We start from the raw sequence: 20,872 nt of genomic DNA on the forward strand, positions 1-20,872 counted from the left end.
CTCCACTTATAATGGTTATTTATTACAAGGAATTCCAATTCTTTCTAAAGACAAAATAGCAACCTAGTATTGCCACTAATTTAAATTAACAAGTTTATTGACCAGAGCAGTATTTCCTAAAGTGTGTTCCATGTGATCACATTTACATGAAGAAAAGAGTTCTAGTCCACATCAGCACAGGAGAACCTGTGAGAGGGTCCGGAGCAAAGGGGCTTGTTACACTTGGTTTAACACACTCTTCCAACTGACCCTAGAGCTTCTTTTCCCCCCTCATTTTAAGGGAAGTCTATGAGCATCTGACCTGATTAGTGCTCCATGCTACACTGACCTGGAAAATCCCACTTATGGGGTCTGAAACCCTGCAACTATACCACTTTCCTTTCTCATGGGAAACAAACCGGAATAGCAGACTATTGGCAACACCCAGAGGATCTGTGCGCCCCTTCCTAGACCTGCCACAAGAGGCAGAGAGAGTCCCTCTCTCAAGTCTCCTGTGTTCAGAAGTCGTGTCTCCTTGCTGCTGATACCTCTTTACAAGAATGAGGAGCGTGCTTTCTCCCAGGGCCCAGTGAGTAAACAAGAGAGCTGTGGCCAGGATTGGCAGAGCCCCTGAAATTGTTGTAAAGTCCCTCCCAACCCATCCTTGGAAGAGAAGCCTGTAGGTCCACAGAAACAAGATGCGAGGTGCCACTGTGGTCGCCTGCTCCAGTCCCTGGAGGCAAAATGCCAGCTCTACAACTCAGTGCCACCGGCACACACGACAGCCTCCCACAGGAGTGGGTCAATCTGAGTGCTCCCTGGGGCTGCAGTTCCAATTCTGATTGGAAATGCAGGGCTCTTTACGAAACCCCTTTCCCCACTCTGCGCCTCTGGGAGCCTTAACATTTACTTCACTGTGATCAAAAAGAACGAAAAGTACAGAACAGTCAAGAAAGAGGAGGGTGGCCTCCCTTTGCCTAGTAATCATGCTTCCCGGGTGATACCAGTGGCAAAGAATCTGCCTGCCAATACAGGAGATATAAAGAGGTATGGGTTCAATCCCTGGGTCAGGAAGATCCCCTGGAGAAGGAAATGGCAACCCACTCCAGTATTCTTGCCTGGGAAATACCATGGACAAAGGAGTCTGGTGGGCTATAGTCCATGGGGTAGCAAAGAATTGGACATGACTGAGTGAGCATACGGCAGCATAATGCAAATGGACTCTAAGAAGCACCATAATTAAGGCTGGCGTTGAGTCTCAAGAACAAGACAAAAACTTCAGTTCTGTCCAGCAACCACTGACACCCCACAGGGAATCAGCCTCTGGCGCCAAGGAGACTTCTTAGCTAATCATAATAAGAGGCTTCTCTGAATCAACCTGGGGGATTAGTAGGGGGTGTCACAGCTGGATCACCTCCCTATCCAAAGTAAACTTCCTCCATAAGGAATTTCTGCAGAACAAACCAAACCCACTTGAAAACCTTAAGAAAATGCTAAACCCCAAATAACTTTATAAATTCTGAAATTACATGGCTCAGTGAAGCACTCAGAATTTCACGAGAATCTGCCCTTCATGCCTCTGGTATACATACTTTTCATATTCATTTTAACCACATCAAGAAATCCCCTAAGAGATTCCATTTTCTCAGCAAGGGAAGTTACAAAAGAGAATTCGAAATGGACTTGTTTTTGCAAGCAAAATGAAACACTTTTATGTTTTATTCATGCAAAGTGTAAGTCCCTTCGCAGCATTACAAATTGAATTTGCTCTTGTAAATTGCTGTAAAGGAAAAAAAGAAAAAAGGAATCAAAAGCAAAACCAAGTATCTTTAAAAAAAAAAAAATCAGGAATACAAAGGTCCCTTCTTTCAGAGAATGAAAACTGCACTGGGGAGAAACTGAAACTTTCACTGACAGACATTTTTAATTTACTGCTTCCAGAAGCAGCCCAGCTCAAGGGCCCCCAGCCAATGCAGGAGCTTCCTGAGGTCCTGAAAGCTAATGTGGAACCCTCCGTGTATTTCTAAATTACACTTACCTGCTAACATTGAGTAAGAACAAGAAGGGGTTTAAAAAACACAAGTAACCCAGTGCACATTTCAGAAACATAACCAAGGCAAGGTAACCTGACTTATACTGATATCATTGGGTGCAGTGGCTGCTAAGTGGGGTGCAGTGGAGGGGTGGGTAGTTCTTTCCACTCTGTAGGACAACTGAACACAGCCTCTAGAACGGCCTCTGGTCCTCTGTTACCAAATGATAAACTGTACTCAAAACCTCCCTGAGGTCTGATCCCTCCCTCATCCTCTGTTTGAAAGGAAACCATGTAATTAGCTGTCTCTCCAAGTGGATGTTGCTTTAACAAATCAAAGCTAACATGCATTAAGCATTTTCTATATCCCCATCACCCTGCCAATTACTATACATACACACAGGCATAAACATACACATGCTTCGTGGTCCTTGTTATCATCCCCATTTCACACATAAGGGAAACTGAGCTCAGGGCTTGAATAATTTTGTCCACTGGAATTTGAATCATATTTTTCACCCTGAATGGAGAGCATTTGGCCTTACTTTAAAGAACTGGGGTGACCTGAAAACCTCATTGATGAAATCCACTCACAAGCTAACCTTAAGAAAACACAACCCCATCCAGTTGGACATGCATATACTGATCTTCACCTCGGCTCCCGTCTTAAAAACAAACATGGAGGATAGGAAGGAGGGAAGGATCAAGCATCTTACACTCTTCCATCAAGGCTAAATGTTTTAAAATATGTACAGACATCATCATGTCTTTTCCTTTAATTTCAGCGCTCCAGCTCTCCCACGCAAGTGAATGACAGGTGCAGATGCATAAGCTAGCTACTTACTCCCTTCAAAGCACCTGGTACAGCTGTCACTGTTCATCACTGTTACAAAAGCTCAGAGATACAGCTGTGCTCCCAGGGAGGTTTATCCAATCAGCCATCAAAGGACACTCCACCTCTCTCTTTTGCAACCATTTCTACGTCTGGTTCCAGCAAAAATGCTTGTTCTTTGATGAATGCTTATCCATTTTCCTTTCAGGCTTAGCATTTGGAACTGAATCAAAACACTATTGAATTTGCTACTGCCCGAGGCTGGGTGAAGCCAAGGCTGAACCCCCTAGAGGACCACACAACCCAATAAACCAGAAAACCCAGGAATGGAGTCACAGGCTCGAGAGAGCCATCTCTGTCATCTGGGATTTCACCAGCTTCCGCAATGCTCTTGTCCATTTTCAACAAAGTAATAAATCATACTACAGCTCGTCCCTAAATGCTAGGAGATCTTTGGGCACCTTGAGAGTTGCCAAAGATTAATTATAATTCAAGAGTTAGATGCATTTCATGCAGCCCGATTACTTAAAAAAGTATCAAATTCTGATGTCTGTGATACCTGCCACTTTATTACTTAGAACATGTACTTGAAAACCAGAACTTCCCTGTTTCCAGTCACTCTGGAGACCAAAAAGATTCACAACACATCTAAGTAAGAAGTACTTGCTGGAAATGACATTCAGTAGAATTTCGAAAAATACACACTGAATGGAATGTTGGTAGGACCTGACATTTCAAATGTTAAAAATGTTCAGCCAACTTCAAACTCCAGAAGTTCCTGATGAGCATGGGTTAATGACCTAAAGCTCGTGATCAACAAGGTTCTACTGTATAGCTATATTTGATATCCTGTGATAAATCATAGTGGAAACGAATATGAAAAAGAATATATATATATACACACACACGTGTAACTGAATCACTCTGCTGTATAGCAGAAATTAACACATCATTATAAATCAACCATACTTCAATAAAATAATTAAAAAAAATAAAGCTTGTGATTAGAGGCTGTTCAACCCCTCCCTTCCAACAAGCCCTCTACAAAGAAAATACCAATAGCAGAGCATCTGAAATAGCTGAGACTCTACTCTAAAACAGACTGCAGAGAAGAGGCAAAAAAAAAGGTGAGAGTTCCGAGAGTCTGGATGAGCTAGGAACTTATATGGGATGGGTGGGTGGAGAAACATGCAGAACCAGAGGCAGGGTCCAGGGCTGAAAAAGGTCTGAGGGACAGAAACCGGAAACGGAAGTAGCTTGGTTTATGAGGCTGGGATAGAGATGTGCTTTCATTTTTTACATTTCTGCAGAGAGTTCACTGTCCAGTTTCATAGTCAGTGACATGCAGTAACAGCAAGGCTCCACCTTGGCACTAAGCTAAAACTGGGCCACCTGGCGCGGTGACAGAGGACACGTGGGGCACTCACCGGCCGTTGTCGCGGCCCACGCCCCACACGCGGATGCTGACGATGGGCTGAGCGTGGAGCACGCTGCGGTCCATGGGGTCCACCAGGCTCAGCGTGTCGTTCTCCAGGACCAGGTACATGTCCTTCCCCTGGGATTCAATGAGAAGACCGCTTACCTTCTGCACAAAACTATGCATCCTCAGGACATTTGTGGCTACCCAGGGATGTCGCTTCAATGATCAAAATATCGCCCCCTGGGTCTGAACTTTGTTTTTTAAGGGAGAAACATCCTCTCCTGATTAAAATATTTATAAATCCTTCATCTTCCCCTCACATGCCCAAATTCTCTCTCCTTCTCCAAATCCTCTGAAATGTGTCCCTAGCCTGCTTTCGAGCTGGCTCTTATTTTTAATTATTTACACTTTGAATCTTTACTCTAAGAAAAAAGGCTAATGGCAGGTTCCCTGGAGAATCTGGTCTCTTACTAACTCCAGGTTGGCCAGCCTCTCGTAACCCCTCTGTCCCCATTCCTTGCCTTCTGCCCAGACCCTACCAGCCATCCCTGTGATGGCCTTCCTGGACGCACAACAAGGGCTGTCTCTTCTCGGTTTGTACACCACCTCTGATCTGTGTGATTTGCCCGGTAAATAGCAGGCACAGCTGTGTGCCACTTCTCGGTGCTTCAGTAGCTAATGCTGATGTGCCTTTATGACATCTCAGATATTACAGCACACTCTTCAGGCTCCTTGGCTTGTGAATGGGCTCACTTGCCTCAGAGCTTGGTTTGTTATTATCTCCAATTAGCAGATGGGGAAACTGAGGCCTACGGGTTAAGTGACTTGCTCATGATCTGACACAGAGGCCGAGATGCCTTTAGCCACGGGGCGGGGGGGTGCTGCAATAAGACCAATACTGGGGAGGAAGAGGTTTCCAGCATCACTGTTCAGGCTCTGGTCTCCTGTCTCCCCACATATTAACGGCTCTTTGAGGGCAGGAACGCTAGCCTATCCAACTTCATTCTCCTCGCAAACCCTCAGGCATTTCAAGAAATTATTAAATGTTTGCTGTCTGATGGAAAGGCTGTGTCCACTGAAGGTCACAGTCAGCCCAGATGCTGTGGTGTGGATGCCAGGGAGGTCTATGCTTCGCTATGCGATGCTAAGTCGTTTCAGTCGTGTCCAACTCTTTGTGACCCCCTGGACTGTAGCCTGCCAGGCTCCTCTGTCCATGGGGATTCTCCAGGCAAGAATCCTGGAGTGGGTTACCATTTTCTTCTCCACCAGGATGGTCTAGCAGGGCAGAATGGTGAGGCTTCTTGGCCGATCTTCAAATTCCAAAGCGGGACAGATAAACTGCTCCTCGGTCTGGGTTTTAAGAATGATACCCCATCACAAGTTCTCAGAGTGAACATAAGCTCTGCTGCTGAGGTGGCAGACATGGGTGTTGCAATGCCTCTGCTCGTCAAGCATCTACAACTGAGATCCAGGATGATTTGAAATCTCCCGAAACGGGAAGAGAGCCACTTCCAGGCAAGAGCACTGGCAGAAAACAAAACTTGTGCAGGCTGTTGTAGAGACCCTACACAGCCTGGAGCAACAGACAGCAGGCCGCCTCAGACCTGAAGCGCCTCCCAGTGTCTCTGTTGGGAACTGCAGCTCACAAGGCTTGCTGTGGGCAGGGTTTTTTCTATGGACACGTCAAGTCACAGTCGTGTCCAGACCCTGAGTAAAGAGCTAGCTGCTAATTAACAAATCTGTAGATTAATCATGATTGAGGTGCAGGTCCTGGAGAGATTCTGTCTCCCAGCACCTCATGGAGGCTGGGTAGCTGGTGAGCAGCTAAGCAATGGTTGGCAGAGCCAGGAGAATGAGCCAAGCTATGGGGGAGGGTTGCAGTTCCCCAGCCTGTCCCCCCAGTGAAGGCCAGGCTCCCTTCTTCCCGCTTTCAGCTGAGGGCTGCCACGTGCTCAGGAGCTGCGTGATCAGAGAGTCCTGAGGAGCTGGGGCCCCGTGAGCAGGGCAGGTCCTACGGCCCCCGGGGGCCAACCAGGTGACCTGCTTTGGGATAACTGAGAGCTGACTGGGAATTTTTGGTGCCTTTTCCCTCTCTCTGTTCTTTCCCACCAGGAACTGGGTCATTAGCCGTAACCTCAAAGAAATCTGCAGCCAGACCCAGTGGGGAGTGGCCCCCAGCGTAATTTCCACCCACTGGGAGATCAAATCCACCCCGCCCCTCCCCGCCACACACACACACACACACACACACACACACACACAGCATTTCCTTGGGATAGATTCAGGTCCCACACACACACACACACACACACACAGCATTTCCTTGGGATAGATTCAGGTCCTCACACACACACACACACACACACACAGCATTTCCTTGGGATAGATTCAGGTACACACACACACACACACACACACACACACAGCATTTCCTTGGGATAGATTCAGGTCCTCACAAAGGCAACAAAGCCATCTTCATCAGTCAATCCTACCAACAATCTCCGTATCACAGGACTCAACCAGGGACCACTGCCGACTGTGGAACACCCCTGGTACCCAATAAAAACCTTCAGCGCTCCTCAGCACTGTGTCTCTCGGCTCTGGGGGCTCTGGGGTTTCATGAGGCACAGCGGGACTGCAAGCAAGTCTGACATTAATTATTTTCACCTGTAACTTACCTCTCCCCAAATGCCAACTGTATCTCGGATGTCGTTTTTGCAGTAGGAAAGCTGCCTGATGCAGTTGTTGACGGCAACACTACTCTTGCCAGGAGCGAGGTCCTCCTCTGCCATTTCCACCCACCCCAGAGAGCGCACAGCGAAACACTAGGAGAAAATCAGAGAACCGGAGATTACCTACTGGCCCCAGGTAGCCTAAGATCCTCTACAAAATGTGCATAATGTGTCTTCAATGACTATAAAGTGTTCAAGCATCTAATTTAATAACTAATTCTCGATTGTTGAAAAATTTAATTGTGGCTATATTTCACCACTAAAAAATGTAGTAATAACTATATTCTTGCCTACTTTTCTGTGTGTGTGTGTGTGTTCAGTTTTTTTCTTAGAACCAATTATTAGAAGTAGAATGATAGGGCTAATGGGTTTAAACATTTGTAAGCTCTTTTTTCTAGAATCTGGCAGTATCAGTATCTTTTATCTAGTATCAGGCAGGATTTTTCAATATTAAGAACCTCAGAGGGTTCTCACAAAGAGTAACCTCTCTGAGATTTGTTACTTGTTAAGCACCTAGGAAAAGAAAATAGAAGGGAGAAGGAATTAAATACATGTTTGGCACTTGTTTCTAATAGCAATGGGGCAAAATGTTTTCTCTAATATCCAGAAATGAAGGAAAACAGAGGGTGGGGGTGTGCATTCATCATAACAAATCTCAGTGTTTGTTATTAGCACCAAATCCTGAAAAGTCTACAGAATAATGAACCTGTAAGAAAACTTAGAGCACAAATTTAATTTATTCTTTTATCATTTAGAGATATTCAATTTGAGATTATACTCATCTTCTTTTTAAAAGTTCAGGTATTCAATTTTTTTTTAATGTGGAAAGTATCATATGCATGTTGCAACAAATAAAAAATCCAAAAATTTATAAAGAAGTTCATGGGACATATGAGGGCAATTTGGATACAGCATCTACCTAGCGGTTAACTGCCAGGGTTACCAGGTGGCTGGAACTGCAGTCTCCCATGGCAACCTATGATGCAGGTCTCCTCCTGAGCTGCACATCAATTGAAGGGACCAGGTTCCCAGGACAGGAGGGGCAAACAAGGCACCACACTCCTGTGGAGCCAACAGGCTGACTCTCAGCATCTTCTAAAGTTCCCATAACTGCACTTCATAACAAAATGAAGAAATGCAGCAAAGTTTCCCAGAGGGACCACATTCAGTCTAGTTTTACCTTCCTTGTGTCTCAGCCCCTATACCCAGACGGGGTGCGTCCTTCCTGAATTGTTAGTCACTTTCTCAAAAAAATATCCCACCAAAATACTGAAAACGGTAACAGAATGTGGATCCCCAGGTCCTAGAGGGGAAGGACCGAGGTACCTAGGACCCGGTGCAGACCCCATGTGGAATGGGACAGCTCCCACACACTGATGGTGCCCATGAGGCCTCTTACAGAAATACCAAAAAGAGAAGGTCATCGCTACAAAAACCGCAAAAGCTACTCAGGACCCTAGGTCCTGGGGAAAGGTTCTGGGAGAGGTCCTCACAGTTCATGTGCGAGCGTGCATCTGTTGGAGAGACACTGCCCAGGAGGAAGATGCCACAGGAGCCAGGGCTGCTCCCTCTGAGGCTCTGCTCCCTTTATCCTGAGACCAAACTACTCCCGCAAGTGGGCGTGTCAGAAATGCCGCAGGAGGACACCATAGCGCGTCTCCCCACATTTCATTAAGACCCACAACTTCAAGGGCCATGCCTTCAAGTACTCATTTTCTGCTTCCTGCAGGGGGCGCTGTGCAGCTCAGTAACTTTTCTTTGTTGGTTCCGAACGTAGTCCCTGGTGAGTAAAATCACAACGCCACAATCTCCCTGCTTCCATCTGCCATTTTGATCTTGCTATGCACCAGCTTATAATGGAAAATCTCATCTCTTCCACCTTCACCAAATGTGTGGAGGTTTTCCAATATGCCAAAGAGCAGTTCTCAGTCACCAGCAGGGTGTCTGAAAGTTCAGCTCAATTCTGACACTAGCTACCTGGAGAAAGCATCAGATCCCACAGGTTTAGGGCTCAGCCGTACAAGACCCCCTCTCCCTCACACCCCTGCCAACTTCAGTTGCCAACTGCAAACCTGTTATCACCTGAGCTTCTAGCCAACCAGCTACAGCTTAAATGTTCTAATGGACCTTCCTCACTGGGTTCGCTTTATTCGCTAGAGTGGCCAGCAGAACGCAGAGAAACATTTTATGTACTAGATCGCTGATGCAGTTGTTTGGTCACTAAGTTGTGTCTTTGCGACGCCATGGACGGTAGCACGCCAGGCTCCTCTGTCCTCCACTATCTCCCGGAGGTTGATGATAAAAGGATACAACTCAAGAACAGCCAGAAGGAAGAGATGCACAGGATAAGGTGCAGAGGAAGTGTGCAGAGCTCTCATGCGCTTCCCAGGGACCACTCTCCCCAGCCTCCACTTGTGCATCAGCCTGGAAACTCTCTGAATCCTGTCCTCTGGGTTTTACGGAGGCATGATTGGTTAAATCACAGGCCACTGGTGACTGAACTCAATCTCCAGCTCCTCTCCCTTCCTTGGGGATGGGCATGGGACTGAAAGTTTCCAGCCCCTAGAACCCAGTGGGTTCTACTGGCAACCAGGTCCCATCCTTAGGTGAGTTCTAGAAGTCATCTGATAGGTATTTACTCATTTATTCCTCACCTCAACCCTACCAGGTTGATACTAAGTTACTGTGTCCATTTTACGGAAGAGGAAGAAGAGGGAAGCAGAGGCTGATAAACGGTGGACCCGGGTTTCCAGCCCAGGCAGTCTGACCTCTGGGCCTCTTACTGCTCTGCCCTATGCCTGAGATGTTGCTGGAGGGGCAGAGTCCGTCTGGGCTGGGCCCACAAGAGGCGCAGGAACACAGTCAGCAAGGTCAGTACAGTCGAGCGTGTCTGGCCCAAGAGCATGTGTCCTCCCGCCGTGTCCGACTCTTTGCAACCCTATGGCCCACAGCCTGCCAGGCTCCTCTATCCATGGACTTCTCCAGGCAAGCATACTGGAGTGGGTAGTGATTTCCTCCTCCAGGGGATCTTCCTGACCCAGGGATGGAACCGCATCTCCTGCATTGGCAGATTCTTTTACCATCTGAGTCACCAAGGAAGCCCAGCAAGAGCAGGGACAGCCTAAATCACCATTTTAGCTCTAACTTATAGGTATGTGATCTTGGCTGTGTAACTTACAAAATCTCATTTATTTGCAAAAATGGGAATAACAGTAATACTTACCTCAGAGGGTTCTCACAAGGAGAAAACAACATAATACAGGTAGCAAACACACCATGAGCACTGCTGAGTGAGAGTGTAAATGCTTACAGAGCCACACACACCTTAGAGGGAGTCAGCCAAGGGGGAAAATGAGAGGAGATTAGGAGATTTGTAGTTAGCGTGATCCCCATGTTCCAACTATCCCCAGGATGGTTTTGGTTTATGTTTGTTTTCTGGCAAAATCATTAAGAGCAGCTCCTTTTATTCTCAAAAGTGTCCTAGTTTGCACAATAAATTATAGTCACTGTAGTCAAAATTCCAGTGAATTCACCCTCTGGCACAGAGACTGAGGTTTGAATGTATCATATGCATGAGATATGCCCAGGTGGAAATGGGTTCAGCATGGCAGGGTGTGTGTGTGTATGAGTATGAGTGTGTGTGTGTGTGTGTGTGTGTGTGTGTGTGTGGCGGGGGGCGGTGAACAGGGAATACCCTAAGACACCAGCATTACTGTGGGATGGTGCTATGCTCTAAAACTAGAAGCCAGGAACACATTTCTCCACTTTTTATACAGCCTATTACAGAATTCTATAGTCTGTGAATACTCAAAGAATTTACTAACATTAAGGCAGGTGAAAAAGAATACTGGCTGGTTTTTGTCTTTGAGTGCATGGATTTCAAAAAACAATAGTCCTCACAATACAATTAATTTTCTGTATGTATTCAATACTGCTGTAATTTAGTTTCTGATCTGAAAAACTTCACCACTGGTCCCTACGGCCACAGTAAGAGGAAATGGATGTGTGTGGGAGAAGCCCCACTAAGAAGCCAGCTCTATTTGCTCCCAAAGAACCAAGCAGCAAAGAGCAACCTGTGCTACTTGGTGCTGCCCCCGTGTGGCCAGGAAGGTTTATAGCCACCACTTTTCCTTAAAGTCAGGAAATTACTAATATACAATCAGCTTTCCGAATAAACACTCATAGAATAGAAGGAACTCAAAATATTCAATCCAAATATGTAATCAAATATCTAATCAATATGACTGTTTAAACACTTTTTTAAAACTTTGAATGAAAAAAAAAATCAACATTTGTACTCTGATGCTCATTCTTCAATAGCTCTTTACCAAAAGGGTAAAAATGAGTAATGAATTGTTCAGGGGTCTGTGTCATCAGGCGGATCTAGATTCAAGTCACGACTTTGTACCTACCAGCTAGTGACTTTGGGGAAATCACTGGTCTCTAAGACTTAGTTTTTTTATCTGTAACATGGGGATAATAATAGTACCTTGTGGCTCAGATGGTAAAGCGTCTGCCTGCAATGTGGGGGACCTGGGTTTGATTCCTGGGTAGGGAAAATCCCCTGGGGAAGGAAATGGCAATCCACTCCAGCACTCTTGCCTGGAAAATACCATGGATGGAGGAGCCTGATAGGCTACAGTCCATGGGGTCACAAAGAGTCGGACACGACTGAGTGACTTCATTCACTTATACCTTCTAGTACTGTTGTTAGATTGAGATAGCATATCTGGCATATAATAAGAACCCAATAAACATTTATCATGTTCTTGATAAATTTTAACTTTTATGTGTGGATTTTAAAGATTTCTCTAGTTTAACTGATACCAGCCACAACTAAAACACTCAGAAGGCTCTATTAAAACACAGAAAACCGGACACCATCCCCACAGTTTCTGATTCCGTGGGCCGGGGTAGGGCCCTCAAACCTGGATTTGTAATAGTCTCCCAGGTGATGCTGAAGTTGCAGGTCTGGGGACCACTGATCCTAAAAGGCAGATCTAGGTTCAAATCTCAGGACTGCCACTTGCTATGTGTGATATTGGGCATGTTCATTAACCATTCTGTGCCTCAGTTTCCTCACCTGTAAAACAAGGACACTGAAGTCCCTGTCTCACAATAACCTGTGCATATTGTGAGGATGAACTGGGCAGAGTTTGCTGCTGTGCCTGTTGCTGCCATCAGTTATTATGGGCATTTAGGGAACCAAGGTCACGGCTGAATCAGGAGGGATGGGCTCTTGGTTGGGGCTTCTTTCTCTCCCACCTGTTCTCTCTCCCCTGCACTGGAACCAATGGTCGTATCTTGGTTGGAAACACACATCCCGTTTCAACTTCCGTTTGAGTCCTCTATTAATAGAGACGGATGCCTGCGGAGAACCTTTTTCTGAGACACATGTTGAGGGGTAGAACACAGTGCCAAGCCTTGGTTTCTGGGGCCTGTCAGTCCTGTGTCCGCATTCCTCTAGTCCCATCATTGTGGCTCAGCCTCCAGGAACCTAAGCTTGCTCAGTTGCAAGATGACAGTAACACTAGGCTCAGAGCACCAGGAGAGCCAAAGTGAACCAGAAAGCTCAGGGAAGGGGCGCTGCAGGCCCTCAGCAAATGCTCACTCTCTTCTCTCTGGCTCCAGGAGACCCTCTCATGTCCTTTCTTCATTCTCCCACAGGCTTTCTTCTCCTCCTTCTCCTGAGTTTTAACAAGGACAAGCAAGATGAGAGCGCCTTCTGGCTGAAAACTGGGGGAGGGGAGAGACAAGGGGAATTGGAGCTGATGGAGTTACAATCAGACACAAGCCTTGCCTCCAGCCAGGTGAGCCAGCTCTGTGCATGGCATCAGAGATGCTGCTGCTCAGACCAGCGCAATCCACGAAGCAGCACCTTCGATGCCCAGAACACAGTTAACGCTCTACATAAGTACTGAAGGATGGTGACAAAAAAGCAAATGATACCAGAATTGATAGCAACACTAAATTATAGATGTTAAAAAAACTAAGAACATCCAAGAGAAAAGCTACAATTTAGTTTACACTGCAAGTGTAATCCTGATCCCAACTCATTTATTGGAATTGCTTACCACTAAGCTAGATTACTCTGCAGCACAATAACAACTGTGTATAGAAGTCAGTAAACATTTACTGAGTGCCTGTTGGTTCCTGTAGACTTAGGGAAATGAGCAGGATGTAGAGGCGATGAGAAATTCGGGGACAGAGAGGCACACGTGTGTGTTGGGAGTCTTTAAACTCAGAGAGAGGGAATCATGGACAGCTCACTGAAGGATATGGTATTGAGCTGAGCCTTGTAGGATGGATGGGTTTATTCAGTTAACAAAGATTTACTGACAACTGTGATATGCCAAGTACTGGAGGCACATCAGTGAACCTGAGAAGCCAAACGCTCTGCTCTGAGTAGTATTTCAAAAAACTGGAAGGGCGTATTCATTTGGCTGTGACACCAGAGGTCGCACAGCTCTGTTGACACAAACCACGAGTAAGGTACAGTGGTACGTGGGGGAGGGGACGTAAGACAGTGGTTTAGGGCCTAGGTTTTCAAGTCACTGACATGGGAGCAAATCCCGCGTTGGCTACTATAAGCGGTGTGATTGGGGCCAAGTTACTAAATCTTGGTACTCGTCAGTCTCTTCACCTGTTGCAGTGAGGTTGGTGGTATGGACCACCTGGGGGTACTGGCATGATTAATGGGAAGCCTGATGGTAAGAACAGGACCTGGCCCAAAGAGGATGCTCAAGAAAAGGTGGCTGGTATTTTCACAAGGTCTCTGGCTCATGGGGTAAAGAATCCACTTGCAACGCCGGAGACACAGAAGATGCAGATTCAATCCCTGGGTTGGGAAGATCCTGGTGGGCTATAGTCCAAAGGGTCGCAGAGTCGGACAAGACAGAGCCACTGAACAGAAAGGCACACTGATCCCTTTCAAAAGTGTCATGCACGCGTGCAGAGTCACTCAGTTGTGTCTGACTCTTTGAGACCCCATGGATGGTAGCCCTGCATGGACTGTAGCCCTCCAGACTCCTCTGCCCATAGGATTTTTCAGGTAAGAAGACTGCAGTGGGTTGCCATTTCTTCCTCCCGGGGATCTTCCTGACCCAGAGATCGAACCCGTGTCTCCTTCAGCTTCTGCAATGGCAAGTGGATTCTTGACCAGTGATCCACCTGGGAAGCCCAGTCAAAAGCTTCAGGACTAGGGAATTCCACCAAGAGTCAGTCAGTCAATTCTGTTTCATTTTTCCAACTTATGATCAAACATTACTACGGCTATACCTTGGGTGGCTGGGGATGGGGAGAGGCCTGAGGCCTGGGGAGAAGAGGGGAAGAAAGCCCCCAGGCTCCATCATCTCATGAGCCCACCTAGGAGTCCAAGGACCCTGGAGATCCACTGATGGGCTTCAGGAAGTTCTAAATCTCTTACAAATATATCCAAAATTATGTGTGTTTACATGTAATGGAAAGAGGATCCAAAGCTGTCCAAAGGTTCTGGGAATATAAAACACTTTAAAAGAATCCCAAGGAGTTTGGAAATCAGAGTACTCAACTCATCAAAACATCAATTAAGGTAACATGCGTTCAAGGTAGGAAAAGCTGAGTAGCAGGCATTTGAGTTCTTTTTTGAGAAGTGGATGAGGAAAATGGTTAGCTGGCTCTACATAAGGAAGAAAGGGAAATGAGAGGAGCAGTGAGAAAGGGCTGCAGAGCCTCTGAGGAAGTTTTGAAATGGCAGGTAGGGCCTGAATGACTTATAAAGGTGAAGGAAGTCCAACATCCGGTTTTGAAAACCAGTGACTAACTTCCGATGCAACATAAACCCCCTCTATATTACCCCTGATGCTCCAGCAAAAGCCTGATAGAGAGATGGCTGACATCATCAGGAATGAAGAGAAGGGTGGACTCCTGCCCTGGGTAAATGCTTGGCAGAGGAGAGTAGTGGCAAAAGCCTCAGAGTGGAGCACTGGGAGTCAACACAAGAGAAATATAAGCCCGGTAACTGGCAGAACTGGCGGGGGTGCCGGGGTGAGGGTGGACCCATGAACTCTGCAGGATGTGAGACAGGGACTCAAGCCTGTCTCTCCTGCATCCTAAGAACATAGAGATCCCGCTGCTGCCTGAGCTACACAGAGCTGCTCTACAGAGGCTGTTTATATCTGTGTTCTTGGGGTCAGGTGGGAAAAAATATATGTATTCTTGTTGTATGTGACTATGAGGAAGGACCTTTTGAACAATCATACAGCCTGCAGAGAAACTGAGAGAGAATCTGTTTTTACTTCATACTGATGGCTGCCGTAAGGTAACCATCTAGGATATAGTCATCACGTTTGAGAGCCTATATCCTGGGATGTCTCTCTAAGAATCTGGAACTGTCCTCTGCCTGTCCCCTCCCCAGTTACTGCATCAGAGACAGCACGGACCTGATTTTTGCCTACAGGACTGTCCAGATTTTGCTGAGAAATAAGGCAGCCAGTAATAAACACAGGGCTGTGACCTCAAATGACTTTCACAGCGTTGTCTAAAAATGCACAGGCTTTTCAGGGTTCCAAATATCTTCCTTAGATTGTGGTTTCCAGAACACACAGGGAAGTCTTCAGCAAATCAGAGCTTGTGGTCATGATATATAGGAATGTAGATCACTGTCATTATGGACACAGTTTGAAACAAAATTAGGCTTCACCTGCCACTGGTTTTCCTGGAAACACTGAAATGCTTTCTAAATTCAGTATCTCGGTGGGCTCCACCAGAGAGGTGCCTGGGGACTCTGGAGTGGAGCCTGACCTAGTTCTCCATCCGGCTGAAGCAAGGAATCAGCCTGATTAATTATTCAGCCTGGCAACAACCTGGCCAGCCAGGAGGACCCAAAGAGCATTTCTACACTGACCCCAATGAGCACGTCAGCTGCTCCTGCTGTTTCTCCCCAGACTGTCTGCAACGTGGTGAGCAACCAAGCAGAAAACAAGATACCCGCCCTCTGGGGCCGCGGGCCGCTAGTCCCGCTTACTTAACGCTCCCTCTTTCCTACTTTTCAGGGCAAGATCACTCTACTGGAAAAATTCGTCCTCTGCTAATATCCTATGCTGACAGCTTATGCTGTCAACGTGGACACTCATCATAATGACTAACACGCATCTGGTGCTGACAGCGTGCCAGGCACCAACAACTGACCTGTAATTGAAATCTCGTCTACAATGCCCACCTCTCTGCCTGCCTGCCTGCTCACCACCCCTTACTGGTGGTCAGTTCATGGAGTGGGGTTCCCAGCCCAGGTCATCTCTGTCTCTAGTAAATAACAGGCTCCGTCCCTAGTAAACACTCTACAGACCTCCAAGGTCAGGGTCAGAAATACCAACCACATTCCCTATAGTTGGGAAATGCTCAGCGCATGCACAGTGATGGAGTCAGAGCTAAGTTATCTAATGGAAGTGGGGAAAGATGTGTCACAGTTTAGAGGTGGTGCCTTTAAGTCGTCTCTCATGTACAGCGTGGGGTCATGCAGGTTTCTGAGATTTAAGGCTTCGGTAACTTTAAATCCTTAAATGAAAATGTAAGGGTTCTTTCAAAGCCCTGCGCCTTGATTTCACCCTCTCTCTGTGCCATTGCAGCAGGCGATGACTCTTCTGCAACTGCTCCCTCGGCTTTATAAAAAGTGCTTGCTGACTGGCACCGCTCTACCACATGGAGAAAGCAATTGTTCTGAGATTTAAGGGAACCCAGGTTTGAACCGGAGAAGGCAATGGCACCCCACTCCAGTACTCTTGTCTGGAAAATCCCATGGATGGAGGAGCCTGGTAGGGTGCAGTCCATGGGGTCGCTAAGAGTTGGACACGACTCAGCGACTTCACTTTCACTTTTCACTTTCATGCATTGGAGAAGGAAATGGCAACCCATTCCAGTGTTCTTGCCTGGAGAATCCCAGGGACGGGGTAGCCTGGTGGGCTGCCGTCTATGGGGTCACACAGAGTTGGACACGACTGAAGTGACTTAGCAGCAGCAGCAGCAGATCTGAACCACTGACGTGCTGAACAGCAGGCTCAAGGGGAGGTCACACTTGGGGTGGGGGGTAGGGCTGAGATCTGACTCTGCACATAATACTTTGAATATTCAATCATTGCTGAGGTGTCTTTGCTTCCTCACTTTTACTCAGGGGAAGCAAAATCTCCCCATTCTTCCTTACCAAGTGGTCTCTAGAGATGAGCCAGTTCAGATGGGCAGAGCTGTAGCCTGGCCTCCTCCTGTCCCCTAAAGTGGGGGTGGGGGAGGATTCATGCTGGAGAATGGGACAGTGCTATTGTGCTGGATTCCGACTTTTAACTTAAAACACGTGTGAGCAGCACTGAAATCATGAAACCAATGTATCTTGCTTTTAATTTAACACATAAGATATGCACTTTTACACAGCAGTGAAATCATGACATCCATATGCTTTTAACATATTTCTAAGCATGATTATGTTGAAGAGCAATATTCTCACTAGTGCTTAAATGGGATTTCAGAGCGAGGGAGGGAATTCCCATTTATTGCACTCCTATATTAGAGACTTTTTATTAGTTATCTAATTCAATTTGGTTTAATTCTCACAACCAAGTAAATGAGTTATTCCACCCGTTTTTGAGAAGAAATAAACTCCAGAAATGGTATGGACCTAACAGAAGCAGAAGATATTAAGAACAGGTGGCAAGAATACACAGAAGAACTGTACAAAAAAGATCTTCACGACCCAGATAATCACGATGGTGTAGTCACTCACCTAGAGCCAGACATCCTGGAATGTGAAGTCAAGTGGGCCTTAGGAAGCATCACTATGAACAAAGCAAGTGGAGGTGATGGAATTCCAGTTGAGCTATTCCAAATCCTGAAAGATGATGCTGTGAAAGTGCTGCATTCAATATGTCAGCAAATTTGGAAAACTCAGCAGTGGCCACAGGACTGGAAAAGGTCAGTTTTCATTCCAATCCCAAAGAAAGGCAATGCCAGAGAATGCTCAAACTACTGCACAATTGCACTCATCTCACACGCTAGTAAAGTAATGCTCAAAATTCTCCAGGCCAGGCTTTAGCAATATGTGAACCGTGAACTTCCAGATGTTCAAGCTGGTTTTAGAAAAGGCAGAGGAACCAGAGATCAAATTGCCAACATCCTCTGGATCATGGAAAAAGCAAGAGAGTTCCAGAAAAGCATCTATTTCTGCTTTATTGACTATGCCAAAGGCTTTGACTGTGTGGATCACAATAAACTGTGGACAATTCTGAAAGAGATGGGAATACCAGACCACCTGACCTGCCTCTTGAGAAACCTATATGCAGGTCAGGAAGCAACAGTTAGAACTGGACATGGAACAACAGACTGGTTCCAAATAGGAAAAGGAGTACGTCAAGGCTGTATATTGTCACCCTCCTTATTTAACTTCTATTCGGAGTACATCATGAGAAACGCTGGGCTGGAAGAAGCACAAGCTGGAATCGAGATTGCCGGGAGAAATATCAATAACCTCAGATATGCAGATGACACCATCCTTATGGCAGAAAGTGAAGAGGAACTCAAAAGCCTCTTGATGAAAGTGAAAGAGGAGAGTGAAAAGGTTGGCTTAAAGCTCAACATTCAGAAAACGAAGATTATGGCATCTGGTCCCATCACTTCATGGGAAATAGATGGGGAAACAGTGGAAACAGGGTCAGACTTTATTTTTTGGGGTCCAAAATCACTGCAGATGGTGACTGCAGCCATGAAATTAAAAGACACTTACTCCTTGGAAGGAAAGTTATGACCAACCTAGATAGCATATTCAAAAGCAGAGATACTACTTTGCCAGCAAAGGTCTGTCTAGTCAAGGCTATGGTTTTTCCAGTAGTCATGTATGGGTGTGAGAGTTGGACTGTGAAGAAGGCTGAGCGCCGAAGAATTGATGCTTTTGAACTGTGGTGTTGGAGAAGACTCTTGAGAGTCCCTTGGACTGCAAGGAGATCTAACCAGTCCATTCTAAAGGAGATCAGTCCCAGGTATTCATTGGAAGGACTGATGCTAAAGCTGAAACTCCAATGCTTTGGCCACCTCATGCAAAGAGTTGACTCATTGGAAAAGACTCTGATGCTGGGAGGGATTGGGGGCAGGAGGAAAAGGGGACAACAGAGGATGAGATGGCTGGATAGCATCACCGACTCGATGGACATGAGTTTGAGTGAACTGCGGGAGTTGGTGATGGACAGGGAGGCCTGGCGTGCTGCAATTCATGGGGTCGCAAAGAGTTGGACACAACTGAGCGACTGAACTGACTGAAATTCCCAAAGGAACCCTGGCAAGTCTAAGGTTACATAAAACGTTTTGCAAAGTCTTACTCTGGTCATCACACATAATGCTAACACTTGTGAAGTGGTGGTGAGGAGGGGATTGCGATGCGGGGGACTGAGGTGGAGGACAGGAGTGTCACACGCAACATTTATTATGAGTGCCTGTGTGTACATATTGGGTCGGAAAATTCCACTTCTCTTTTACTCCTCACACAGAACACATCACTTCTGACCTATCTAGTCATCAAATGTGCAGGAGCTCTTCTGCACCCAAGCAAGTCTCTGCAACACCAGAGGGGTGTGCTATGATTTAACTCAAGCCTGACACACTCTACTTAGAGAGACAGTCAGATCCCACAGGTTAAGGTCTCAGACCCACAAGGCTGCTTGCCCCAACCCCTACCCCTCAGACACCAAATCACCAAGTCCAGGTTGTCAACTGTGCTTCTGACCAAGCAGTTATTAACTGGAGACCCCCGACCCCTCATCAGGTTTAACTTGCTGGAGAGGTTCACAGAACTTGGGGGAAGTTTACTTACTAGATTACCTGTTTATTATTAAAGACTATAACTCAGGAGCATGCAGAGAGACGAAGACAAGGTATGTGAGAGGGCGTGGAGTTCCCAGGCTCTCTCTGGATCAGGCCACTGTGCCAGCGCCTCCACATGTTGACTAGCTCAGAACCTCTCTAAGCCTTGCACTTTAGGGGTTTTTATAGCCATGTCATCCAATAGGCATGACTGTTCATTAACTTCCTTTCTATCTCATCTTCTAAGCTTCTAATCATGGCTTGGTCTTTCTGGAGCCTACCTAGAGTCACATCATTAGAACAAAAGACATTACTATCATCTAGGAAACTGAAAAGGATTTAGGAACTCTGTGTCAGGAACCAGGGTTAGATGTGTGTGTGGGGTGGGGACAGGGGGTGGGGGGCACTTTCTTTTACAATATTTAATCAACTCATGGCCACATATGAGACAGATGTTATTACTTTTCCTATTTTACAGATGGGGAAACTAAGGCACAGAGTGGCTGTTATGGACTGAATTTTCCAAAGCTATGGTTTTTCCAGTGGTCATGTATGGATGTGAGAGCTGGACCATAAAGAAAAATGAACGCTGAAGAATTGATACTTTTGAACTGTAGTGTTGGAGCAGACTCTTGAGAGTCCCTTGGACTGCAAGGAGATGAAACCAGTCAATCCTAAAGGGAAATCAGTCCTGAATATTCATTACAAGGACTGATGCTGAAGCTCCAATACTTTGGCCTCCTGATGCGAAGAACTGATTCCTTAGAAAAGACCCTGATGCTGGAAAAGATTGAAGGCAGGAGGAGAAGGGGACGACAGAGGATGAGATGGTTGGATGGCATCACCGACACAATGGACATGGGTTTCAGTAAGCTCCGGGAGTTGGTGATGGGCAGGGATGCCCAGCGTGCTACAGTCCATGGGGTCTCAGAGAGTCGGATATGATTGAGCATCTGAACTGAACTGAACTGAGTGTCATACCTGATATGAGCAACTGAACTGAACTGAGAATTCATATATTGAAGCTCTCAGGCCCAATGTGGTTGTATATGGACACAGGA

At 46.3% G+C, this 20,872-nt stretch overlaps 1 protein-coding gene across 12 annotated transcripts in view; it reads right to left on the reverse strand.

Annotated features, from left to right (window-relative positions):
• Positions 1-20,872, reverse strand: part of APBB2 (amyloid beta precursor protein binding family B member 2) — a 381,482-nt gene that overhangs the window by 66,998 nt on the left and 293,612 nt on the right. For all 12 annotated transcript variants that reach the window (XM_070372316.1, XM_070372318.1, XM_070372315.1 and 9 more), the window contains 2 exons: positions 6,942-7,088; positions 4,271-4,398 (listed from right to left, as the gene is read on the reverse strand). In XM_070372316.1, coding sequence (XP_070228417.1) covers positions 4,271-4,398; positions 6,942-7,088 — 275 coding nt within the window. The remainder of the gene's footprint in view (positions 1-4,270; positions 4,399-6,941; positions 7,089-20,872) is intronic.

Source organism: Bos mutus, chromosome 6 (assembly GCF_027580195.1).
Source record: "Bos mutus isolate GX-2022 chromosome 6, NWIPB_WYAK_1.1, whole genome shotgun sequence".
Classification (NCBI taxonomy): domain Eukaryota; kingdom Metazoa; phylum Chordata; class Mammalia; order Artiodactyla; family Bovidae; genus Bos; species Bos mutus.